The sequence below is a fragment of the Phodopus roborovskii genome, unplaced genomic scaffold (assembly GCF_943737965.1).
Source record: "Phodopus roborovskii unplaced genomic scaffold, PHOROB, whole genome shotgun sequence".
Lineage (NCBI taxonomy): Eukaryota > Metazoa > Chordata > Mammalia > Rodentia > Cricetidae > Phodopus > Phodopus roborovskii.
Genome location: NW_026125295.1, coordinates 8,524,304 through 8,550,849, shown reverse-complemented (window position 1 = coordinate 8,550,849; position 26,546 = coordinate 8,524,304). Strand labels below are relative to the sequence as shown.

At 49.6% G+C, this 26,546-nt stretch overlaps 2 protein-coding genes across 3 annotated transcripts in view; both read right to left on the bottom strand.

Annotated features, from left to right (window-relative positions):
- Positions 1-3,248: 3,248 nt before the first annotated feature.
- On the bottom strand, positions 3,249-5,814 carry Eif1b (eukaryotic translation initiation factor 1B). Of its 2 annotated transcripts, none has more exons than XM_051202495.1 (4): positions 5,625-5,814; positions 4,338-4,456; positions 3,972-4,073; positions 3,249-3,654 (listed from the first exon to the last, which is right to left on the bottom strand). In XM_051202495.1, the coding sequence occupies exons 1-4, from the start codon at positions 5,653-5,655 to the stop codon at positions 3,610-3,612; spliced, it is 297 nt and encodes a 98-aa protein (XP_051058452.1). In that variant the 5' UTR covers positions 5,656-5,814; the 3' UTR covers positions 3,249-3,609. The 2 variants fall into 2 exon arrangements, with proteins under 2 accessions (XP_051058452.1, XP_051058444.1); XM_051202487.1 differs by having other exon boundaries at positions 4,338-4,501; positions 5,625-5,813.
- Positions 5,815-25,986: 20,172 nt separating this feature from the next.
- The window catches only part of Myrip (myosin VIIA and Rab interacting protein), a 140,198-nt gene continuing 139,638 nt past the window's right edge, over positions 25,987-26,546 (bottom strand). Inside the window, exon 16 of the mRNA XM_051202478.1 lies at positions 25,987-26,391. Coding sequence (XP_051058435.1) covers positions 26,359-26,391 — 33 coding nt within the window. The 3' untranslated portion in view covers positions 25,987-26,358. The remainder of the gene's footprint in view (positions 26,392-26,546) is intronic.

Here is a 26,546-nt window from a genome sequence, read left to right as displayed (position 1 = left end):
ATCACACACCCACATAAACCATACACACAAATACCACACACATACAGATAACTCTCATAGATACACAGATACCACACACACTATATATATAGAGACACCGCATACACACACACACCACACACACCTCCTTAACATATATGTATATGTATGTGTATACATACATAATCATTTATTTATTGAGGTCATCATATGCAGAGGTCAGAGGACAGTTGGAGGAATTGATGCTATTCTACCATGTGGGTTCCAGGGATTGAACCCAGGTTGTCAGGCTTAGCAGCAAGCACCTTTATCCACACAAACGTCTTTCTGGTCCCTCATTGTTTTAAATGGAAGGCAACATGTATTATGTTTGGCCTTTTGGTTTAAGGGAATCCTGTGACTTTCACACACAGCACCTTAAGTGGGTGCGCTCAGACAGCCAAGACAGTCACCTGTGTAGATGTGACAGGTTTAAATGGGGACTGCTCTTCAGGGTGTAAAACTTCAGGCTGTGTAAACATTGTATGTCCATTGAAACTGACAGCAAGTTAAACTGTAAGGAAGGACCGTACACCTCAGCCAAGGACAACAGTTCTGCTTCTGTGAGCCTAGAAGGAGCCCACGAGGGGGCGCTCATGGCTCCTCTATTCCTCTTCCCCTGGCACCCAACATTTCCAGCTAACACTTGGTCTGCAAGTGGGTTGCTAGTGACTCCAGTGTTCACACTGTTTCTCCTCATGTGAGTAAACTCGCCCAGCTTCTAACAAGTCAGTGGCACAGATCATTCACACTGGATGCTGGGGACCAGGGATGGACCTTTGACCTCACACAGATCGTTGCCCATAGCATTGGTCATGGCCAGCATGGACTAAGACTCACATCTCCACTCCCCAGACTACACATCTTGCGTAAAACCCTGCTTCCCTCTAGGATACTTGGGAGACCCTCCTGAGTTCTTTCTAGATTAAAATAGACTACCCTGCATGAAGTCATGGGCCTGTAGACACTCCAAGAACTTTGAACTTCAGACTTTTTGTACCGTAACAGTGACACAGCTCTCTGCAATCGCTTGCTGCTTGAGACAGGGTCTCCAGGAGCCCAGGGTGGCCTTTAACTCCTGCTCCTATTTCTACCGCCACATGCAGACCTCTGATTGCTTTTTGTGGGAAAAGTTTGACATGAAGGCCAGAGCTGGGAGCTCAGGCTGGTGTTGGTGGCTGAGAGCAGGGCTCTGGGCCACAGCAACCAGCCTGTCAGTCAAACAGGTGAACCAGACTCACGTTGAGTGTAGTTCTCCATTTTTGATCCTCATGGGCATGTCATCTAACGCCTGGGATTTGGAGCATCCCTGGGCACCGTGGCTGCCCTCACCCCTCCATCGCACTTCCCTGGAGGAAATGTGTTGACCCTCTCACGAATTGGCTTTGGCCAACTCCATTCTCCCGTTACCATGATAAAGGAGTGGATTCCCGTCAGTGCTGGACAAGCATGGTCTGCCAGTTAGACCACTTGCCAAGCTTTCAATGTACTGCCACTGGAGACTGCCCACCACTAACCTGTGGACGCCTCACTTGGTGAATAGATGTGTTGAGGGTGACCTAATGAGCTTGATGTCCCCCGGGCTGTAGACACCCACTCCCCAGCTGCTGACACAGAAGCTGTACCCCCAGCATCTCTTTAGGGAACTGCCGTCATGGCTACAACTGTCCCTTCGGTGATGAACACAACCCCTCTCTCATGACAACAGCTTGTCACTAGAGTCCCTTAGTAGGTGGGCAGGCTGCTCCCGTGGCCTCCAGAACATCAGGCTGACTAGCAGTGGGACCTGTCTGCTCTAGCCTGGGCCTCAACCAAAGCTCTCCTTTCATAACACTGTCAACCCTGAAAGTCCAGGGACAAATTTTTTTGCCCCTTACTGTTTTGTACCCTGAAGCATAGACCAGAGAATGCAGCTGGTGCCTTTGCCCAGGAAGCCTGGGCTGGGGGGGCCCTTGCTTGCTTTGGTTTCTGATGTAAGCATCTGTCCTGGTCTCTCTTGAGCTGAGGCAATGAGGCCTGGCCCTCTGGCTGTTTTGACTTAGATGGCGCCATCACTTATCCCGTGACTGCAGACAAATGAGAAGGGCACCCGGCCAGGCCTGCTCAGCAGCCCAGCTGCTCCCAGGTGATAAGAGCAGGCGGGCACCCTTTCATCCACGTGCTCACGCAGCAAACGCCCTCACAGGACTCTGGTGCAAGCGGAGGCTCCTGCTTTACAGCCCTCAGCCACGGCGACAACGGTGAGGTAGAGAAGCTGTGACACAGGGTTACCCTGCATAGCTCTGGCTGTCCTGGAGCTCACTGTGTAGACCAGGCTGGCTTCGAACTCACAGAGATCCGCTTGCCTCTGCCTCCCGAGTGCTGGGATTAAAGGTGTGCGCCACCACTGCCTGTAGAACAGTGTTTAGACGGCTGGCAGAAGCTGGGCATGGTGGCTCATGCCTTTAATCCCAGCCCTCGGGAGGCAGGCTTACAGAGACCCGTCACAGGATAAAGCACAGACAGTGGAGCTGAGTTTGGGGCCAGCTGGTCTACACACTGAATTCCAGGACACCCAGGTTTCAAAAACAAAAGACCAAAAAAAAAAAAAAAAAGCTGGGAAGTCTCCCAAACCTCCCGAACTCGTCCAAGCGTACTCATTTCAAGGGTAGAGAATGGGCCTTACAGACTCTGCTCTAGTCTCTCACAGGGGGCAGAGCACAGGGCACTGACATAAGACACTGCCGCCCCATTGCACTAAGCAGGGCACGCAACAAACTCTTCTCTCTGCTTTGGCTTCTGCTTTGGCTCAATGGTGTGCTGGCACAATTTTTGTCCAGCAAATCACTGCTTGACAAGACCCCAGGGATGCGGGGTAAAGAGCAGGCACCTCTGCTCATTGCCCACACCAGCTTCCACAGGCGAAGAGCACACCCCTGCTGCAGACTGGAAGCGTGTGCCAGGTGGGAGGGCCCTGGCTGGCACTCAACTCTGCTGCTGTCTAGCACCGATAGGCGGGCCAACCTGAAGCCCAGAGCCCTGCACCCTGCATCCTCCACCCCTGCATCCTGCAGACAGCGGCAGCACCACCACCCTACAAGGCAGTGCCTGCGACTAAACTGCATGCATGCTCGAGACAGGAGCTTCTTAGGGTGACACTCACTGGGGCAGCTGTGACAGGACGCGCTCTGCCTGCTGCCCTTCTGGAGGGGCCGCACTGGCCTAGGGCCGGGAACACGGATGCTCACAAAGGACTTACAGGCTCTTTATTTTTAAGCTGCAACATACACGTTTTAATACAACAACAATAACAACATGTAATAACCAAGTGAAAATAAACTAACCAATAAACACTCAAAACAAACCCTTTTCCATTGGAAACATGTTAGGACCAACTCTGGCTTTGTTCCCATCTCACTGCGATTTTCTTATGACTCAGGAGCCTGCATACCCCGTGTTTTCTGTAGCCATGCACGAGTGGGTGGAAGTCGGAATGATTAAATAAACACAAAGTCCGTCGCTTACTGTAGAGAATCATCTCCCGAGGCAGCCAAACTGGGTTGAGAGAACAAAACCATTTAAGAAACTCGCCGGCACGTGTCTGGGTTCATCTTAGAATCCGTGAACCTTCAGCTGCTCCTCCTTGACGATGCCAACCTGTGAAGGGAAGCCATGCTCAGCAAATTCACACGACAGCAGCCAGCAGGTCACAGCCACAGCCTCTACACCTCATGAAACCACAGCTGGCAGCCTCACACCCCCGCGAGGCACAACCCTACAGCAGTCTCCAGGCCAATGAGCCGAAGTGAGCTGCATGGGCCTTACCGTTGTCACTCAATCCCGACCCTGTCTTCATCACTTCCCTTACTCCAGTCCCGTGGTGCTTACTAAGCACGAAAGGATTCCTGCTTCTTTAAAACATTGGTTCTGAGAAGCAACCTCAAGGTCACCCACAGAGCACCCCAGCCACTCACCTCCAAGAGAAACTGGCAAATGTTCTTCCTTTGGTCACCTTGGAGCTGAATAACCTCTCCGTACTCAGGATGTTCAATCACAGTACCATTGCAGGCAAACTTCTACAACAAAGCCAAATGCACAGGCTTTACTTTCTTTTGTCTGAACAAACACGACGGCTTCACCCCCGCTGCACTAAGGGGCAGTGTCCGATACAACTCCCAGCACCGCCAGAACCAAGTGACTCTGCAAATGGGTCTGAAGCGCGCACTGAGGAGGAAACTACGCTGGGGAAAACAGCAACAACCAGGTGGCTCACATCTCAGTCTGAAAGCCGGATAAAGCTCAGTTTGAGATGGAGAGCCTCCCTCCCCTGAAGCCGTTACCTTCTTGAAGGCTTTCACAAGTTTCTTCTTGTCATAATCGTCCGCGATGCCCTGCACTGTGGTCAGTGTCTTCCTGCCGTTTCGCTGCTGGATTCTTATATGAATGTAATCCTCAGTCCCTGCCGGGAGTAAGTCGTCACCCTTAGTTGCATCAGCAAAGGGGTCTGCAGAGGGATAGGAAAAAATCCACAGCAGAAAAGAAAAATTTAGGACGTACTATCTGGGAATGTGGTCCACTACAGCTCTACACAGATGGTGGTAGCCGCGGTTCCTGTGTTCTTTTCATTTCTGCAGGTAGGGATGAGGCTCACTGTGACACTGTTTTCCAAATGAGAAAAGCCTAAGCAGGCTATGCGTGCCAATATTCGAGCTTAAAAATAGAGACTGCCATTGTTGGAGCCACCCTCTGAGACAAAAGACATTTATGGAACCCTGGTTTCGTATCACCACACGAATGTGCGTCACATATCCCGACAACAGAAACATTCAAAACCACCCACCCCAATCAGTTCACGTTGTAACTGAGTCTGGTGAAATAAAATAAACATATGCGTGCGATCTCAAGAGGTGTGATTAACAAACGGCTGCAAGCAAGCAGAGATGGATACCAGGACTACTTCCCATGCTAAATCAGCGGGGCCTGCACCTATGCATCTTCACCAGCAGCCTCTGAGGGCTGCTCAAGACCAGCCGGGGCCAGCTCCGGCCCCGGCTCCTGCCAGCTGCCCGTCCCTCAGGTACCCCCTTCCCTCCCCAGCCCAGCTCCAGGTCTGGCCCTTACCTTCCTTGCTTGAGTGGAGTCACAGGTCCCCTAAGCCTTGAGCATCCCCACTGTCCCAGCAAGAGCAAGGATTGAGCTAACCCCGCCCCCCAACACACACACACACACACACACACACACACACACACACACACACACAGAGTCTCGGGTCCCCCAGTCGCCCGAAAGCTATCAAGTTCCCCCGCTTCTGAGCCCCACCCGTCCAGTCTCCTTGCAAAGCCCTGGCCGGCCCCGAGGCCCCGACGGTGCCAGCCTCCCCTGCCCGCCAGGCCCCGCCTAGGTTCTCCAGCCCCGGTCCTGCACGGTCTGCTCGGGCCCCGGGAGCCTCCGTGCCAGGGTCGAGCCCGCAGCCAGCCTGTGGCCAGTCTCCCTGCAGCCCTAGCGAGTCCCCCGGGGCTCCCGGCCGGGCCCTGGCCTCCCGTGGCTCTGAGGCCGGGAGGGAGGAGGGAGCCGTCCTCGTCGCCATCTTCCGGGCGCCGAGACAAAGCCCGGCGGGCGGCCCTTACCGAAAGATTGGAGGTTCTGGATAGTGGACATGCGACACTAGTGTGAGGCCGGTGAGGGGATAAAATTCCTGCGGGGCCCGCCCGGATCACCGTGTCAGGAGGCTGCAGCGGCGAGAAACGGAAATCAATGGGGCGGCGGGAGCCCGGGGCGCGGCGGCGGCGGCGGCGGCGGCGGCGGCGGCGGCGGCGGGGGCGGCGGGCGCGAGCGGACGGGCGGGCGGCGCTGCGGCTTCTCGCACAAGATGGCCGGCGCCGCCTATTTAGCTCCGCGCGCCGCCGCCACGTGACCGCGCCCGCCCCGCCCCGCCCCGCCCCGCCCCGCCGGAGCCGCGGGCGCCAGGCCGGCCCCGAGCCCACTGCAGGCAGCCGCGCCGCGGTCCGTCGCCCCCGAGGCGCCGGGCGGAGCCACTTCCGGGTGCAACGGCGAGAAACGCGCCCCCCGGGGGTCCCGGCTGGAGGCTCGCGGGGCCCGCGCCCCTGCCCCGCTCCTCCGCCGCCCCCCCTGCCCACCAGGCTTGGCGGAGGGCGCCTCTCGCCAAGATCCCGCCCCCACCCCCGCCTCCCCGGTTTCTGGTGCCGAACGCCACCTGGGAATCTGCAGCTCTAACGAGCCCCGGGTGGTTCGCAGGCTGCAAGGTGCACCGGACTTATTCCCGGTGGCCCCGGGTGTCACGGCCCGGCCTCCAGCAGACTCAGGTGCGTGCGTGGGAGAACACGATGCAAACCCCGCCTGACCTCCCCTCCCCTCCGCGGTGCCTGCGGGCACGAGGGGGATAAAGCAGATAACGTATCGGTAAAGAGGAACCAGGCAGCAGACATCAGCTCCTGCTTGCATCGCCTCCGCTGGCTTTCTAGACCAAGGGAGTAGACTGAAATTTAGGGACTAGTATTCCGTGCACCAAGCCTAACTAACGAACCGGGATAACTTTGGGGTCCTCACGCTAGACTTTAGAAGCCATAAACTGATAACGTAGCATGGGACCGTTTAGCAAGCAATTCAATAAAATGTATCAGCAGGTCTAATCACTGATACAATTCCAGAGATTCTGTTTTTTTGTTTGTTTGTTTTTGTGGTTGAGTGTGTGTGTGTAGGGCCCACAGAGGCCAGACGAGGGTGTCGTATCCCCTGGAACTGGAATTACAGATGGTTATGAATCACCACGTGGGCCCTGGGAATTGAACCCAGGTTCTAGGCAAAGGCTCTTAACTTCCAGCAGTCTCTCCAGCCCCATTATTATAATTTCTAAAAGGCAATAAATATCTTAAGTGTAGTGTGAATGTTTTGATGACTTCTACTGGCACAAAGGGGCAGCTTCTAAAAATTCTATGCATGGCCACCTATTTCCACAAGGGGAGGAAGTGCTACATTTTGCTTCAATGGTGTAAAAATACACATGCACCCCATACAACACACCAGTCAAACTTTAGGAACACTACTTCAGTTTTATTCTTATACCAGGGTCTGAAAAACCCCAGGTCAAGAATATCTGAATTAGTAGTGTTGCCACCTTCCACCTTCATGTGGGCTCTGGGGTTGGAACTCAAATTGTCAGCCTTGTCTAGCAAGCCTGAGCCACCTTACCAGCCCCTGAGTAGTTTTTTTTTAAAATAATAATAGTAATGATGATAATAATATATTTCTGCCCCAGTACAGTAACACTCTAATTTCTAAGTAAAACAGTCTCTATAAGAAGCACAGACTACCTAAAATATGTGTTCTTTTTTTCCTTACTAGATCTATATTACCCTGCTCTGTATTACATGGTTTCTCAGATGGAGCCAAGGGAGAGGGAAAAGTAACACAGAAAAGCTTCTAAAATTTCTTGAAATCTGGAGCTGGACAGATGGTGCTGGCTTGTCACTCTTCCAGAGGACTACAGTTTAGTCCCTAGCACCCATGAGGGACTGCTCTCAACTGCCTGTAACTCCAGCTCCTGGGGGTCAGATGCCCTTTTATGGAGCCTGCGTGGTCTTGAGTTGGTGAGCACACACACGTGTGCACACACACACACACACACACACACACACACAGTGAAATCTTCAGGTTTCACTAGAACTTATCCCTCCTTTTAGATGTAAGGCTTATATCAGAAGTATCCTGGAGCTACAAAACCTTTAGCCAAGCAAAAACAAAGAAAATCAAAGGCTCTCCTGACCCTGGCCTTCATGTAATTTACATGTAGCCTTTGTGTGACTTACATGTAGCTTATATTAGTTTACATGTAGCCTTTGTGTAGTTTACATTGGCTTACATGTAGCTTTTATGTAGCTTACATTGGCTTACATGTAGCCTTTGTGTAGCTTACATGGAGTTTAAATCTGATCTCCATGAGGCAACATTGTCTCAGATTCAAAGAGTCTCAAGTTTTGTATACAAGGAATAATCCTAGTTTTAACAATCTGGCTTGGAGCTTGGGTCAGGGTCAGGGTTAGGGTTAGTGGGTTAAGGTGGTAATTTCTGGATGTACCCCAGAAAGGAGCACAGATGGACATAGAGAACAGTGTTGACTAAGGATATCGGGAAGACAAAGGGTGAAAGTTCCTGAGGTTGGAGGTAGACTCCAAACCAGGCTCTTAGCATCCATGAAGTAACTATAGAAAATAAGGCAGAAAGCCCACGGGGAGAGAACTTACCGGCTGTGTAGGAGAAATAAGCTCTGCCTGGCTCTTGGCCACAGGAGCTGTCTCTCTTGGCCCCTCATAAAGGGGACACTGTGATGTAGCCATCAGCTACTCTGGCAGTTTGCCTGCCTCAGTGATTCCCTCAGCTGTGCCTCGCGTCTGGTAGTCATGGTACCTGGTGAGAGCCCTGGATCCTTGGCTACCCAAAGACCTGTCTCCTGTACAGGATGTGTGACCGCAACACTGGGACTCGGCTGTCTCTCTTCAGTGAGTTCTGTCCACACACATCCCTGGCTGCTGCACGATGAGTTCAACATTGGACTCGGCTGTCTCTCTTCAGTGAGTTCTGTCCACACACATCCCTGGCTGCTGCACGATGAGTTCAACATTGCACCCTGCCCAGGCCAAGCTTTGCACTGGCCGTTCCTGGCCAGGAACTGAGCACACACATAAAAGATAAGAATGCAGACCGGTTACAGAGAAAGGTGGGGCTCCTCTGGGGGGGGGGCTCCCATTCAGCCTAGCTAACCCTCCTTAGATTTGTGCAGCAGCGCGCCTGCGATTCTTACTCCAGCCCTTCCCCCTCTCCTTCACAGGGACACCACTTCCAGCTTCTCTGTCTCACAGAGTCCCCCTCCCCCAGCCCCCCCAAACCTGTCCTATATCTTCCGTGATATCTCCTCCTCAAGGTGGCTAACTCACGCACCTGGCATCAGGTTGGTTGGTGAGAACACAAAAAACACCTTGAGCAGTATCTGATTTTTTAAATTAAAATGACTTTAATTAATTATGTTTTTTTTTTCAGTACAGTGTCTATAACTATGTAGCCCTGGCTGTCTTGGAACTCACTCTGTAGACCAGGCTGTTGTCAGACACACAGAGATCCTTCTGCCTCTGCTTCCCAGGTGCAGGGAATAAAGGTTTGTGCCTATGCCTGGCTTACTGTCACTGTTTCTAATCATGCATATGATGTGTGTGTCTCTCTGTAGGCACATGCGTGTGAATGCGGGTACCCTGTAGAGACAGGCACCACCAGTGAAGGGCTAGCAGCATGGCAGGTGTCTTCCCTCTTAGCTTCCCTCTCCCTTGCTAAACCATTAGGCCACATTCCTACAGCCAGCCACCAAGGCCTAGTTCCTCCTTTTGGCTACTTCTCTGTGTCCGACTAAAACTCCAAGGTCCTGCAATCACAATTCATTATTACACTGACTAACATGTCCGCTCAGGACTTACCAACTCACCCTACCCCAGACTTTCCCCTTTCTCCTTAAAAACCCACTCCTGCAAAACACCTGCTAATCCAGAGGCAGCCGGTGCGCCCCTGCTCACCTGCTTTCAAGTCTCTTACTGGCTGCAGCTGAGGTGTGTCCTGTCAGGACCCCAAGGACAGGTCAGTGCAGATGCCTGAACACTAACACAGAGAAAGCCTGAAACTGAGGATTTATGAAGCCCAGGTAGTTGTCCCGGTTCTGGAGGTTGGGAAGTCGACGGTCATGGTTATGGCAGCGTTGGTGATTCAGGCACTGGATGATAACACATCCTTCAAGCAGGAGGGAATCTTCAGCCTCACGTGGCCAAAGGGCACACGGGAGAAGGGGGACTAAACTCCCTTCTCGGTGTCAGGGTTAAGGTCCTTCACAGGACACGGTGCACACGATCTAAGCATTTCCCATCGGCCTCCATACCCCAGCATCCTTGCAGTGGCAATGAAGTTTCTAGCAGCTGAAGTTTGGATCCGCACCCTAACAATGATGAACATGGTGACTAGAGTATCATGTGGGTGGGTCAGCACGGTGATCATGGTGACTATCGTGGTGTCCTGTGTGGTGAACGTGGTCCTAGGTAACAGCTCTGCTGAGCCCTATCTCAGAGAACATTGATGGTGGCCATGACACTCAACTTCCGATCTTCAGGAAGAGTAGGGCATGGTTACAACTCTTGCACTTCATTCTACCTTCTATCAGGAACTGGGAAGGGTCGAGATCTTCCCCTAGGTTGATGAAAGCCTGTGACTCCTGGGTTAGAGACAAATACTCATGGCCCATGTCAGAAGCAGCAACCTGTAATCAGGGTTGACAGTTACCCCTGCCAGCAAGTCCCATGTGGCAACATGAGCGGGCCTCTGTGGATGTCTACACAGGCAGTGGGTTCCACCCCAGCAGAAGATGCCTGTAGCATCTGTTGTTACTGGAATGGGCAGTGATGAGCGCATCTAGTGATGAGCACTTCAGCTCTCAGGACTGCTCCCTGCAAAGAGGCCCCCGAGGAAAGACCAAGGTTAAAACAGGTCAGAGCCCAACACTTTCGGCAAACTCAGCTGGAACCTTGTGTTCCCTCCCTCCCTCCCTCCCTCCCTCCCTCCCTCCCTCCCTCCCTCCCTCCCTCCCTCTCTCTCTCTCTCTCTCATGTTCTTTTCACTCTTTCTCTCTCTAGGGAAAATTGATCTAATCTTGGAACACTAGATGGGTCATGCAGACCAGTAGACAAGGTCATGTCCATACACACAGCTCGCCCTTCCCCTCTGTGGTGGTTTGATTAGGCACGGCCCCCACAGACTCATGTGTCTGAGTGCTTGGCCCACAGGGAGAGACACTATTAGGAGGTGTGGCATGTTGGAGGAGGTGTGTCGCTGTGGAGGTGAGCTTTGAGGTCTCCTATGTGCTCAAGCCAGGCCTGGTGACACAGACTCCCTCTGCAGATCAAGATGTAGAACTCTTAGCTCCTTCTCCAGCCCGTGTCTGCGCCCTACCATGCTTCCCAGGATGATGAGAATGGACTAAAAGTCTGAAACGGTGGGCCACCCAATGTTTCCTTTATAAGAGTTGCTGTGGTGATGGTGTCTCTTCTCAAGCATTATTCGGGGGTGGCAGCCCGGCAGCTTCCTTTGCCCTCTGACCTCCTGTGTTCTCTTCCTCTCTCATCTCTTCTGATTTTGCCTCTCATGGTGCCATGAGGGCTTGTGAGTTAGTTAGGCCACTCCAGAGGCCCCTTGCCCTTGTATCCTGATGCAGCTCATCAAGCCTACAGGGCTGAGGGTTTTCTTCTCATTATCACTGGCCCATGAGGAGCCATTGGGGGAAGAGGGAGCTCAATGGCTTGTGGCTTGAATATACTTGGTCCTGATGCCTTGCTTGCAGGCAGGACTGTTTGTGACAAAGACTCACAGTTTAGTTCGGGCTGGCCTGGAATGTGTGATCCTCCTGGGGCCTGGGATTACAGGCCGTCCTCACCACCCAGGCTTACGGTGTGGAACTTAAGGGTCTAGGCTAAGGAGTCAGACCAGGGATCACGCCCCCACGTCCAGCCGTTAGCTCCGGTAAGGAGTTTACCAGCATGCAGGCATGCCTATTTCCTGTGAAGAGAACACAGCCCTCCCACCTCAGAGTGCCGTGACGAGCACACTTAGCGGTGTACCTGGGATGGAAGAGTTATTTGTTGGAAGTCTTTTCTGGAACGTGCACAATGAGACTCCGAGAAGTGATTCTGATTGAAGGTTGAGGCCGTTCACAGGGAACCATGTCTTCCGTAGAATGTGCATACTGTGTATCTTCCATTCCCGTGAGCCTGCGGCTCTCGGGAAATCTCATTCCAGCCAACCACTCTGTCTCATTCAAACAAGATTGTTCTTAGACTTGTGACAGCCAATGTGCAGAACGTAATTGTATTGGAGGAACCCTGGAAAAGCAGACACTGAGTAAACAAGACAAATACAACCCCTGCCTTCCCTGTCAGATCTGTAGAGCACGGGAAGCCAGGGTATTGCCTGAGGCTGAGGCTGACCCATTGCTACTCTGACTTCTGCTCACCAGCCATATGCTCAGCAGGACAAATCCCCCAAAGGTTAAATTATGTCCACTCCTCACTGATCCTGACCCCACCAGATCATTCCTAGAAGCTGACAAATTGCACAGGTAAAAATAGATGTTTTTGGAATCACTCGTTTAAATGTAAAAGCTTTACATTGGTTTGGTTGTTTTGAGACAGGGTTTCTGTGTACAATAGTTGCAGCTGTCCTGGAACTTGCTTTGTAGACCAGGCTGACCTCAAACTCACAGAGATCCACCTGCCTCTGCTTCCAGAGTGCTGGGATTACAGGAGTATGCCACCATCACTCAGCTTGGTTTTTTGTTTGTTTCTTTTGTTTCGCTTTGTTTCAAACCAGAAAATCTGATGAAATATTGCTAACTATGGAGATTTATTATGAATAAACCTCAAGACTTATTGACTGAGTTTTCTGTATGATATGTGAGAGTGTGTATGTCTGTGTGTATGAGAGTGTGTGTGTCTGTGTGTATGAGAGTGTGTGTGTCTGTGTGAGTGTGTGTGTCTGTGTGCGTGTCTGTGTGTGTGTGAGAGTGTGTGAGTGTGTGTATGTCTGTGTGTGTGAGAATGTGTGTGTCTGTGTGAGTGTGTGTGTGAGAGTGTGTGTGAGAGTGTGTGTGTATGTCTGTGTATGTGAGTGTGCGTGTTTGTGTGAGAGTGTGTGAGTGTGTGTATGTCTGTATTGTGAGTGTGTGTGTCTGTGTGAGTGTGTGTGAGAGTGTGTGTCTGTGTGAGTGTGTGTGAGAGAGTGTGTGTGAGAGTGTGCGTGTCTGTGTGAGTGTGTGTGAGAGTGTGCGTGTCTGTGTGTGTGAGAATGTGTGTGTCTGTGTGAGAGTGTGTGTGTACACTTATGTGTGCACGTTTCTGGAGACCAGAGTTTGATGTGGGTGTCCTGGCTGGAGGCAGGGTCTCTCACTGAAGCTTCAGCTAGACTGGCTGGCCACTGGACCCCAGGGAGACCTCCCCATGTCACCCCCGACTAGTGTTAGTATTTCAAACACACACTGTCACACTCAGATTTTTACATGGGCTCTGGGCATCAAACTCAGGTCCTCTTGCTTGTCCTGTTACCACTATAGCCAGAAACGTGACCACAGAGTGTCATCAACTCTGAAATGCTGGGGTCATCAATACGGGGTTGAGTATGTTAGTCCAACTGCAAGGAAAGTAAGAACTCAGTAAGCAAATACTGAGTTGCTCTGCGGACGTGAAGGCCAGAGAGTCTTCTGAACTCCGGCTGGGTAACTCTCCAGACCCGAAGGCCTTAGCCCGTGAAAACGACAGCATTGCAAACACGAATTCAATGCCATGTCCACCATCTCCGGGAATCTCCTGTCAGTCACTGAGGTTGGAAGGATTAGGTCCTCACAGAGACCTGGTGACATTCGAGGAGACACTGAGATCCTGCTCTGGACCCTTTGTCAGCTAGCGTGCGTCAGGAGTCAGGTGGCTTCCCTAACGCCGTTTGCACCCACCTCATCGCAAGTCAGGTGGTCTCATTTTGTTAAGACTAAAGCTTTTCTATTGCCAGCTGTGAACACGGCCACACCTGAGGGGACTCCCATCGCCTTTCCCAGGGCCCTGACAAACGACACCAGCTCCAGTCCTCTCATTGGACGTAGTCATTTGATTGTCACTGGCCACCGATTTTACTGTCCCTTCCGCTTCCTCTTCCGTGAGGAAAGACCCGGGGCCTCCACAAGGTATGAGCACTGCATCACATCTGGCCTTGTGTATTCCTGCAAGTGGGTTGACCTCTTCCTTCAGGATGAAGCGCTGTGCTGTCCAGTTTTAACTTGGAAATTGCCAGAATACAGACGTTGCAAGAGTGATGAAGGAGAGGAATTGCCTAGGTTAGCGTGGCCCGTGGGGTGTGTCTGTGGTGCGGGACTGTCTTCGCCGTTAATTGATGTAGAAGACACACCCCAGATGTGGGTGGCCCCACTTCATGGGCAAGACCCTTGCAAACTGTTGAAGAATGAAGAAAACAACCTGGGCACATGGGTGCGCACAAAGGAGCCTCTCTCTCTCTCTCTCTCTCTCCTCGAGACTGTAGATGTCACGTGACCAGCAAGCCCCCTGACTTCCCTACAGCAATTGACTGTGACCTAGAATTGTAAGCAAATACGTGCTTTGTCCAAGTGGCTTTGGTCAGGGTGCTTCGTCACAGCAACAGAAAGAATCTAGGACAAGCAGAGGCTCCCTGAGGCTTCCATGTGTGTCCAACTTCTCAACACCGTAACAGCTCTCCCCCCTCCCCCCGCCCAGTTCTTTTCTTAGCCTGTTTTAACAGAAGCTTTGTTATTGATCCTCGGGCTTTTTTTTTTTTTTTAACTGAGATGCCAATTATTTTTTGATGATATACAATATGCTCCCATCGTACTCTGTCCATCACAGTGTGTGTTTCCAGACCAACTGGGCCTTTCTGTCTCAAGAGCACAAGGCTTTGCCCACAGCCACAATGAGAGGGGAGCCCGCCACCAGCCTGTGGGGCTGTGTCCTCATGAGCCTCTATTTAATTGGCTTTGCCAGTTTCTTAGGCTGCTGGGTCCACATTCCTACCAATTTTTTTACAGAATCCTGCTTACTGGAAATAACTCTTCCTGTTAAATGGATTCATAATGCTGGTGGATCAACCTTACCCAAGATTCATGTTTATTTTTTTTAATATTACATTTTTTAGTGTATTGTTTTTATTAATTCATTGGAGATTTCATACAGTATATTTTGATGATGTCCTGTCCCCGCCTCCATGATGTTTCCTGAGACCTAAATGTAGGGACTGTATCGAAGCTGTATCATTTAGGGCAGGGCAGGCTGATGGCCAGTTGCTCTCTACTCGTTTTGACGAGCTGTGGCTTTCTCTAACGTTCTTCGTCGGCTGCAAAAAGAAGAGCTTTGATGAGGAGTGAGAGCCACACTTTCCTGTGGACACCGGGAAAGTATTTAGAATGAAGTCAGGACTGATGCTGGTTTAGGAACACGACCATAGGAGGTTTTCCTCGAGGTTTCATGGCCTTGGACTTGGCTGGGCTTATGGTACCAGGCATACATTTCATCCTATTGATTGGGGCTGTAAGTCAAATTAGACAGATGTTGGTTACTGCCATGACTCGTCATGTTTTGGAGGCATCACAGCTGGGTAGAACTATTGATTGCTTTTGTTCTTTGGCAGTTTTCATAGAACCTTCTGGTACAATGAGTTTATTTTGGCTTACAGTTCCAGAGGAGCTTTTGGTGATGAGGAAGGCTGCTGGAGCAGGAAGCAGGCAGATTACACAACACCCAGAGCAAACTGGAAGTGAGACAAGGCTATAAACTCTCAGAGTTCATCCGCCAGCAACATACTTCCGCCCTCCCCCCACAGCACCCCCAACTAGGGACTAAATGTTCAAAGACATGAACCTATAGGGGGCATTTCTCTTTCAAACGTGTAAAACTCCAGAAGTAGTGTTATTCATGTAAAGTCCCAGTGCTGAGAAGTACAAACAGAGCTCTTCGAGTCATTGTCCAGCCAGCCTGACCCAATCCACAAAGTAGCAAATGAAACACTCTTCTTAAAAGATGTTGGGCAGCGGTAGTGCACGCCTTTAATCCCAGCACTCAGGAGGCAGAGGCCAGCCTGGTCTGCAGAGTGAGTTCCAGAACAGCCAGGGCTACACAGAGAAAGCCTGTCTCGAAAAACAAACAAACACAAACAATAAAAGGTGGAGGACATTTGAGGAAATAAAATGAAGTTGACATCTGCCCTCCACATATATGCATACATACAAGCTCTCTCTCTCTCTCTCTCTCTCTCTCTCTCTCTCTCTCTCTCTCTCTCTCAAACATTGTTAAGGAAGGCACCCAAACCTGTAAATAAAGCTGCTTACCCTTGAAAAATGGGTAGGTTACAGAGGTCAAGGAAACAGGCTAAATGAAAGAAAACACACTCTTCAGCTCTGCTCACACTGACCCCTTGGGATGAGAGTTTTGTAAACAGTAACAGCCCTTGACCAGAACCAGGAGACCTCACCAGGCGGCCAGGAACAGCAGTGGGCTCCGGGCAATGCCATTGCCTCTTACCCTACCATTCCAAGTAAATGAAGGCCTCCAGGCAGTACAACAGGCATTATCTTTTGAAGCATTTTTCTTGGTAACTGTAGCAAGGGATTTCATCTAGCTTTTTCTTACAGTGAAGAGTGAAGACCTTTGCCTTCTTAGAAATCATGTGCACCTCTCCAAACCACCCAGCCCCAAAAGCAGAATCTGGCTTTTCAAAGCAAGCACATTATTTTCTATGTAATTGCTATAATTCTCTGTGGGAACATCACTGATCCATTCGCAGAAGAAACAGATGGAAGGAGCCTGTCTTGGTGCAGGAGCCAGAAGGCTGCGAACCCAGAAGTTCTTTAGTGTACGCTCAGTAAGCATTGCATAGCTGGGTGTTAAGAAACAGGTGAAGGCTGCAGTAAGTCCACGGTCTATTTCAGAAGTCCTCACAGTATGAATTAAGAAGCAAAGAGGATCTGGGGAGATGGCTCAGCAGTTAAGGGCACTTGCTGCTTTTCCGGAGGACCTGAGTTCAGTTCCCAGCACCCATGTCCAGTGGCTCGCAACAACCTGTAACCTCAGCTCCGGGGCATCCAACGTCCCTCCTCCATGGGCACCTGTGTGCACGTGTACATACACAGAAACACACAACTACACTAAAGATCTGAGATGACAACTCATTGTGTAAAGTACCTGTACACTTGCACACATGTGCACACTCACTCACTCACACAGTCACACACACACACACTCACTCACACAGTCACACACACTCTCACACCCACACTCACACACACACTCACAGTCACACATGCACACTCACTCACACAGTCACACATTCACACTCACACACACACTCACAGTCACACATGCATACTCACTCACACAGTCACACATTCACACTCACACACACACTCACAGTCACACATGCACACTCACACACACTCACACACTCACACACACCCTTCCCCCACTCTTTTACCCCCACAGGTAAGAACTTAAGATATGACCTAGATTTTCAAAGACAATGCACAACCTCTCACACTGGGAAGAAAATCCCCAAACCTCATCTGGGAAGGGGACAAGACCACCATGAAGAAGGCAGAAGAGAACACACAAGCCAACAGGACAACCCAGAGATGTGGCTTTCGGATACAGGACACAGGCTTGTTATAATGTGTGCACGGGTGCATATATCAGGATGTCCCAGGATCGGTCCCCGTGGTCCCCTGTTGGTCTCCCATGGATTCTTTCAAGCTTGCATCTACTCCTGTCCTGACTAGTGCAATGAATGGTCACATCACCAGCTCCTTGGTGTCTCCATTATTTATACTAGCAGTCACCGTCCCCTTCATTTCTCAAGTCTCTTCTCCTTTTATTATCCATCCACTCTCCTGCCTGCTCTCTCTCTCTGCTTATACAGTGGCATGGTTTAATAGCTGCTCCCCTGTTCTGTGCTAAAACGCCATGACAAAGGCAACTTATAGAGAGAAGGGCTTTTTTGACTTACATTTCCAGAGAGAGAGTCCATCGCGGTGGGGAGGAATGTTGGCAGGGAGACTGAGCAGGAAGCTGGGTGATCACATCTTCAGAGGCAAATATGAAGCCAAGGGCACACTGTAGGGAGTGAGGCTTTGAACTCCCAAAGGCCTCGCCCTGTGATGCGCTTCCTCCAGCAAGGCTCTGCCACCTCCCCAAACAGCCCCACCAATGGGGGATGTAGTGTTGAGCCTGTGAGGGAGTCTCCCCTTCACGCTCTCACCCATGGGCCCAGGCGCTCAGCCTTTTTCCCGTTCACTGACCTCAGCTGTGTATAATCTTTAGTTCCATCCTGGATCTTCAATGCAGAGCTCTCTCATGCAACCTCTTTCTCCCAGTGTGTAGACCCAGCGGCAGATAGAACAGCTGCGTTCTCGGTGGTACTCACCAGACATCTGAGCATATTTCCCACTTCATTTTTTTTTTTTTTAATACCGTATCTAACAAAACCCTCATTTTCCCTCTTGTGTTAGTTACGTTTGTGTTGCTGTGACTGACAAAACCTATTCGGCCCACGGTTTCAGAGACTTTATCCATGTTTGCTTGGCACCATGTGCTTGGGCATCATGGTGCTAGATGTGTGGGGGAGAAGATCTGCCATTTTATGGTGAGGGAGAAAAAGCAAGGGACGAGGCATCTACCCAAGGATCTGCCTTAGGGGATCGCCTTCCTCCAGCTAGACTCCACCTTCCAAAGCTCCTACAACCTTCCAAAATCGCTCCAGCTACTGGAGACTACCGAGCTTTGTTACAGTAGGAAGAACAGATTGAGAAGCACAGTGCATACCTCCCTTTTATGCTGCCCAAGGTGCAGTGATCTTCCTTCCCCTCGGTGGGGTCACCGCCACTGACAGGAACAGTTTTCTTTGATGCCTTTCCGTCGAGTTATGAAATGTTGGCATTTCCCGCCGCCATAGAGAGGAGTGGACTAGAAACTACTGCACATCGGTGCAGATCTACAGGCTTCTGGAAAGGCCCAGCACTCCAGAGGAAGTGGAACTTGGGCTTCAACCACAGCAGATTTGGATCTGGATTTTGAGTGGCTTGGAGCCCTCATACCCAATCACTGGCCTTACTCGTGGAGTCTCCCAAGCCAGGAAGGGTTTGGGGACCACTGCAGGGGAGGTGACATCTATAAAAGATAAGGAGGAGCTACGTGTGGTGGCGCACACCTTTAGTCCCAGCAATCAGGATGCAGAGGCGGGCGATCTCTGTGAGTTCAAGGCCAGCCTGGTCTACATAGAAAGAGCCACACAGAGAGACTGTTTTAAAACAAAGCAAACAACAAGACAAATAGGGATTGTCAAGGTAGCATCAAGTCATTTCAGGACTGAAAGTACGTTGAGGGGATGCGGAGTCGAGAAAGCCCCTTCCTCGGTTTGTGGCCCTCGGTGGGTGAAGGGGGTCCTGCTGGAAGTCACCTGAAAATATGCTATGGTGCCCTGCCTCGTGTCCCAAGTGTTTGGGGCACCCGCTCCAACCACAGTTAGATGTGCACCTTCAGCATTAGCCAAAAAGTCCATTTACCCTGCCATCAAGGTCGGGGTGGAGGCCAGGAGAGCAGAATCCTGATGCTTCAAATCTAAAAGGGGGACTGACTCCCTCATCTCCAGACAGTTCGATAACCTGCGGGCACCAAGATGATGAATGCCCAGGTGGCATCCGCAGAGGAGATGGTGCCAGCATTGCATCTTTACCAGACATGGCGGAATCTGGTAGGAAACACATTTCTTTCCTTGTATTTAAAGACTTAAGTCCCACCAAACTGGACCCTTTCGATCACCCCCACAAAGCGTGATGTGGATGCTCACGTTTTCCAACCCCCTGGAAAGTCAGTCCTGTTTACCTGTGCTTTGTTCAAATCCCAGCTCAGTCACTGACACATATAAGGCTCACACGGCCAACTGCTCTGCAAAATGCAAATTTTGTACGGGAAACACTTCCCCTGGGAGAAAACAGAGCGGCTGTCAGGGAGAGTTATTTTTAAAGGGACCAAATGCTCCAGCACACGGTGACTTATCAAAAATCACAACGACAAAAGACTCTGTGAAAGATCAACACACACAGAATGGAAACGGAGAGGGAGAGTTGTAAAATGTCAAAACCTAAGAGCGCAATGGGCTTCTTCATACTGATGTACGGCCCTCTTAGTGACCTTTCTCAACCGTGGTGACAAGAGAAACTCAGAGAAAGAGGCGTTTACTTCAGCTCATAGTTTGAGGGTCCAGTTCATCATGACGGTGAAGGCAAAGTGGCAGGAGCAGGGGTCACTGATCAAATTGTGCCCATAGGCATGAAGCAGAGAGAGAGAAAGAGAGAGACAGAGAGAGAGAAAGGGAGACAGAGAAAGGAAGGGAGACAGAGAGAGAGAGAGAGAGAGGAAGGGATATAGAGACAGTGAGAGAAAGAGAGAAACTCACTTTCTCCTTTTTTTTTTTTTTTCTGAGACAGCATTTCTCTGTGGCTTTGGAGCCAGCCCTGAACTCACTCTGTAGACCAGGCTGGCCTCCAACTCACAGAGATCCACCTGCCTCTGCCTCCTGAGGGCTGGTTCTAAAGACATGTACCACCACCACGTGTCTCACTTTGTTCTTTTTATTCTGTCCAGGACCTCAGCCTACTAGATGGTGGTACCACTGTTAGATTCGCGTCCTTACCTGACCAGACCATTCCAGAGACTTAACTATCAGACATGTCCAGAAGTTTGTCTTGGGCAATTCTAAATCCTACAGAATCAATATTAACCACCACAACGGCTTTGCTTTTTGTATTCACTAATCTTATTTTACCCTTCACACAGGGGTAAATATGTTGATAAACCACGTTTTAAGATAATGTGGCTAATACCACAATCATACTGCTTGACATGCCACACTCCAACCTTGGTGTGTCTCAGTTATGGTTCTATTGCTGTAAAGAGAGAGCATGATCGCAGCAATTCTTACAAAGGAAAACATTCAAGTGGGACTCGCTTACCGTTTCGGAGGTTCAGTCCATTATCATCATGGTGGACAGACATGGTGCTGGAGAAGGAGCCAAGAGTTCTATGCCCGGGTCAGCAGGCAGCAGGAGGTGAATGTCACACTAGACCTGGCTTGAGCAGCTGAGACCTCAAATGCACTTCCTCCAACAAAGCCCCACCCACTCCAACAAGGCCACACCTCCTAATAGTGCCACTCCCTAAGGCCAAGCGTTCAAACAGGAGTCTATGGGAGCCTTTCCTATTCAAGCCACCACATAGCATTTTCAGAGAGTAGTCACCGTGATCTGTGAGCCAAACAGACCCTTCCTTCTCCAGGTTACTTCTGGCTTTAGTGATTATCACAGTAAGAGAAAACAAACTAGAACATCCGATTAGCCCAAACAAGTCTCGTACACAAGGGATGGAGAAGTTTGTCCTTCCATCACAAGGCAAGTCACCTCGTCAAGCCCAACTTCAATATGGCAGAGAGTCATACCTACTAGAGTTAGGGCCTGGAGGGGAAACCTTTGCACAACAGAATTCTCTCCCACCAAGAGCTGTGAAATCAAGTTTGGGTATTTGTGTTGTTTAGGCCAGGACACTGATTCTTGATAGATTTTCTTATTCAAAGAGGAAATGGGAAGGGGTTGGCCTAAGTTTCTAGTAGCTATGGTTACCAGGCTCCTGCTAAAGTGTTTCTTGTGAATTATTTCCTGTAAGATCCCAGCAGCATAAGGAAGTCACTTAGAATGTGACCTTACAGGTAAGCTGACCAACCACAGTACAGCAAAAGTTTGATTAGGGACTAGAGACTTCTGGAACCTTCTAGATGCTCTGACCTCTGGGTCACAGTTGTCATGGCAAATAAAGCACTTATTTTTTTCAGGAGAAAAATATATGTTGCGTCCGAATAACCCAGAAAACAAGAAGAGGCATGTTTTTCTTAGTGATACAGATGTTCACCATTCTGTCTCCTGAGAGGAGTATCTCAGGTTGGAGTGTGTGAGTGTGTGTGTATGTGTGTGGGTATGTGTGTACATGTGTATGTGTGTGTGAGTGAATGTGTTTATGTGTGTGTGAGTGTATGTGTGTACATGTGTACGTGTGTGTTCTAACTTGATAGATTGGGCTAGGGAGTCCCAACCTGACATTCTGAAACAGTGTGTCCTAGTTTGCCTTTGTTGCTGTGATAAACACCACGACCAAAATCAACTTTGTGGGGAAAGGGTTTATTTCATCTTACAGCACACAGTCTGTCTCTTTGCTTAGCAGTGCGGTCAGGTTCAGGGACAAAAGGGCTGTTTGCCTAAGCATCGTTGAAATCTCAGCTCCTTGGTTTTCTAGCTTCTCTGGCCATCAGTTTCCCTGTGTGAAAGGAGGCTGGGGTGAATGGTCCTCACCCACAGGAAGCCGTTCCTATTCTCTCATTGTTTCCAGTGGAGCAGTTATGTCCCAGGTGAAGGCGAGGCTTCTGAAGTCATCTGGACCCCTTCCTTCTCTTCCTCCATCAATGCTTCAATACAAGCATTGTCCAGGGATTCTGTTGTGTGATATGTTGATCAAATTCTGACAATAAAGTTTGCTTTGAGTCAGAGGGCAGAGCTAGCCACAAGCTGGCCAAAATTAACCATAGGACTGAGGACAGATAGGAGACAGAAGTTTAGGGCTGAGAGAGGATCTCAATAGAGGAGGTCACAGGTGGCTTTTCTGACACCTGTTTTTTTTTATTGCTAAAGGATAATTAGATAAATGCTTCAAGCACCACACTGGGATGCTGTTTGAGATGTAAATTAGCATCAGGGTTGGGCCAGTTTGGACAAGCACCCAGGTGATGTCAAGCACATGTGAAGGTGTCTACTGCATGATTTTTTCTCAGATAAGGTGATGACAGACCCAAGACACAATGTCACCCAAATCCAGCTTGGTGACTGAGTTTATTGGGAAGTGGGTGAGGGGTTACTTATAGAAGCATGGTTGACTCAAAGCAGGTGCCTCATGGAAGAGCCACCCCATCATGGATGGCCACTGAGAAACCTGCATCTTCTGTCCTCTGCCCCCCTTACAGGCAGCTCCACAGAAGGGTCTCCTCTCTCCCAACAACAGCTTTAGATTCTCGTGTCCCTAGAGGAGCCTTGTGAGCCTAGCATATTTTCAGAGTCACAAAGACTTCTGCTCCTCCCAAGAAGGTTCAACCTCGAGGAAACGGCTATATTACAGCAGTGCTCCATGGACCTTAGATTAACAAGTCTGTTGGCTTTTGTATTTCCATACACTTGTTTATTCCAGACTAATAGAGGATTTCTATTCCCATTTGTGGATGCAGGAGCCAGTGTCTGGCTTGGGTATTCTGGGCATACCAGGGTATCGCAACCTCCTCTGCGAAAGGGTGGGTATGATGGTTTGAAGATAATTGGTGCCATAAGGTTACAGGAAGGGGCACTGTTGGGAGGTGTGGCTTTATTGCAATAGGTGTGCCCTTGTTGGAGGAAGTGTGACACTGTGGAGGGTGGGCTTTGAGGTCTCATATATGTTCATGCCAGGCCCAGTGTTCCAGATCACGTCCTGTTGCCTGTCAGCTACTTCTCCAGCACCACATCTGCCTGCACTCCACCATGTCGAACATGATGATAATGAACTACACCTCTGAAGTTGCAACATCCAATTAGATGTTTTTCCTTTGTAAGAGTTGCTGTGGTCATTGTGTCTCTTCACAGCAATAGAAACCCAACCCAAAACACTGGGGAAGTACCTATCCATAGTGTCTAACCAACTCAGGGTTCTTATCCTCAGCACTGAGAAAAGAACAGCTGGAGGAGTCTTTGCTGTGGGTGTCACCCTGTACAGTGTATGAATTGATCCCTGCTACAATGTATGCTGCGTAACAGTTTCCTTGCTACAATGTATGCTGCTGGGCATTTTCCTGCTACAATGTATACTACTTAACAGTTTCCTTGCTACAATGTATGCTGCTGGGCAGTTTCCTGCTACAAGGTATACTACTTAACAGTTTCCTTGCTACAATGTATGCTGCTGGGCAGTTTCCTGCTACAATGTATTATATTTGGCAGTTTCCCTGCTATAATGTATGTTGCTGGGCAGTATCCTTGCTACAAGTAGCACAACCTAGTTGCATTAGTCAAAGTGTCTACTTGGGCTAGGGAAGTGGTTGTGTCAGCAAAATACTTGTGCAAGTGTGAGGATCTGAGTTCAGATCCCCAACATCCAAGTAAGAAAAGCAAAAGTCTGGGGCCACAGAGATGGCTTAGCGGCTAAGAACACTGGCTACTCTTCTAGAGGTCCTGAGTTCAATTCTCAGCAACCACATGGTGGCTCACAGTCATCTGTGATGAGATCTGGCACCCTTTTCTTGCATGCAGGCAGACATACAGACCTCAAAAAAAAAAAAAAAAAAAAAAAAAAAAAGGAGGAAAGAAAGAAAAGTACAAAGCCAATGTGCAGGTGCACACCTGTAAGTGCAGGTGCAGCCTTTGATGTGCAGGTGCACATTGTAATGTGCAGGTGCACACCTTTAATCCCAGCACTGGGAAAATGCTTTGTTTGAACTAAGGAGGGAGAACCAACTTGGTCAGACAGTCACGTGTAGTAAAACTAGAAGGCAGGCAGGCAGTGACACAGACTCCTAGACTCTTCTAACCAAAATAAGGAAATGAATGAATAAAAATCACACACACAGATAATTTTCATAAGTGACTTTTACTGCTCGGTCGTGGTCATTTCTTTTGACAGTGATTCTTGGCCGAGTGTGTGAGACATGAAGGCATTACCCCAAGAAGCCATCAGAGATAGTATCCTCTTTGTCCTCATTTTCTTAGACCATCAAAATATTTCATTTATAAAAATTAATCTAAATATAAATATTGACACTAAAGATCAAAATCACTGGATGACAAAATAATTTTCTGGAACTATAGCATGTTTATGGTTTAAATAGTAAATTAAATCTTTGTACTTATTTGGCACAAGGAAGCCTTTATAAAAGTTCAGATGCCATCGAACAGGCTTTTTCTTCATTATTACTTTTTTTTGCAAGGCTTACAGAGTACACACTTTTTTTCAAAATAAAACTGAGTATTTTAACACTGTTAGCACAAAGGCAGTCTCATGCCTCCTAAGGAAAACATTCTATTTGGAAGTCAGATCTTTTTGTTGTTGTGTTTTTTTTTTTTCAACTTTGTTTCAGTGTGAACCACACCCACACGATAAAATGCCAAAGGTTTACTATTTCCATGGGGTCCTTTCTCTGGGGTGACAGCAGCATTATGGAAATATGAGGAGGACCCTTATCAGCAGCGATGGCACTCACACAGAGAAGGGAAGGCAGTTAAATCAAGCCTAGAGATGCACACGAGAATACGGAAGTGAAAACAGCTGGACTTTTGCGGGGGGGGGGGGCATTTCAGTTAGAAGCAGCTCATACGTATGGCTTCAGCAAGTTTGGTGGTCTGACCTTTGGTTGTGGATTCTGGAAAACCCATAGGCCTGCTGGAAGGGGACCCCAGACCAAACTCAGAACATTGTGTCCTGCAGAGCCAGCACCTAATTAATGGTCACTCACCTGCTTACTGACTTGCACCCTGCCTTTGCCCCCGACCGCACAGTAACTCCGTGATTCAGAATATCCTAGAAGTCAACATTAAAAACAGGCTGCAAGTACTGTACCAGTGAGTTCGGGGGGGGGGGGGGGAGTGCAGCTCCATTTGTGTGCATACATACACTTCAGATACTCATGCATTTAGGCCAGCCTCTCCCCTGAAACAGACGTGGATGTGGAGCCAGGGTCACCTCTCGAGTTGTCCCTGCTGTTGTATCTGAATCTTGCTGAATCCAGTGGGAAATGACATTTTGGAGAATGGGACACTTTTCTTGTGTAGTTCTGTTTTGCAATAGTTCAGTTACCCAAATTTCATTTTAATGTCAGTCATGACCAAGCCACTTCACACTGACTCTGAACAGTGTCCTGAAAGCTAGACTAATAATGACTTTCCTTAGGCTCCTCTCCCCCTGAGTAAATTCATGCAAGAACCCGAAATTCGAAATGAGACATGGTTTGAAAGAGACCTGGGCATGGCATGGGTGGATTAGAGCTTTTCATTCTGTGGTTGATTGCCAAGCAACAGGAAGGGTAGAGATGGAGATTGGGCGGGTACTGGGAACTCAGCTGGAGGTAGCTGAGTATTGTCCAGTGAGACTTCTTTCTAGTGCACCCTGCTCTTAGCATCTGTTAGGAGATGGTAAGCAAAAGTAAGAAAGGGTAATGACCTCCTTTCTTCCTTCCTTTCCCTCCCTCCCTCCCTCCCTTCCTTCCTTCCTTCCTTCTTTCCTTCCTTCCTTCCCTGAAGCTCCTCCTCTCCAACAGTTTCCCATCGCATGAACGGATGACAGGCATAAAAAGAGATTAAAAGCACACAGGGATAGTGAAGACAACGCACAGGAACAAATTAAACAGGCACAATGCATCTTTTAAACACAGAGCCCCACTTCTAGAAGCCAGCGTCTGGGTGTTCAATCTCAGATTCCCCTGGGAGCCTAAGGCAGAGAATGGGCAGGACCTCAGAGCTGCATACTGAGACGGCCTTCCTTCCGGGTGAGGTATCAAGACAGCCCTGTGCAGCGGTGCACTGCGGCCTCCCCAGGCCCTTGCCTCAGTGGAAATCCACACAGTACTCGATGGCTGTTGGGTCAAGGCACTGTCGTGTACGGCCAGAGGCAGTGGGTCACTGGCTGTGGAGTTCCGTGGTTAGTACATCACAGCCGACTCCAGAACGGGCTCCTGGATGAAGCAAGATGGATACACTGTCACCAGCTACCTGGCAAACCCATCATGTTTGGCAGCATGGTCACGGGAATGACTGGGCACTTTCTTCGTCCAGGATTTACTGAGGTTTTCTGTTTGCAAACTGATTCTTAGGAAGCGGATTTTCTGTT

What these genes read in the sequence shown, in the direction of transcription:
- Eif1b (XM_051202487.1), bottom strand. Translation starts at nt 5,655, where the DNA reads ATGTCCACTATCCAGAACCTCCAATCTTTCG. An exon ending in TTGTGAAAGCCTTCAAGAAG is followed by an intron (nt 4,074 to 4,337) that starts GTAACGGCTTCA and finishes GCTTTGTTGTAG; the next exon opens with AAGTTTGCCTGCAATGGTAC. An exon ending in TTTGCCAGTTTCTCTTGGAG is followed by an intron (nt 3,655 to 3,971) that starts GTGAGTGGCTGG and finishes TTCCCTTCACAG; the next exon opens with GTTGGCATCGTCAAGGAGGA.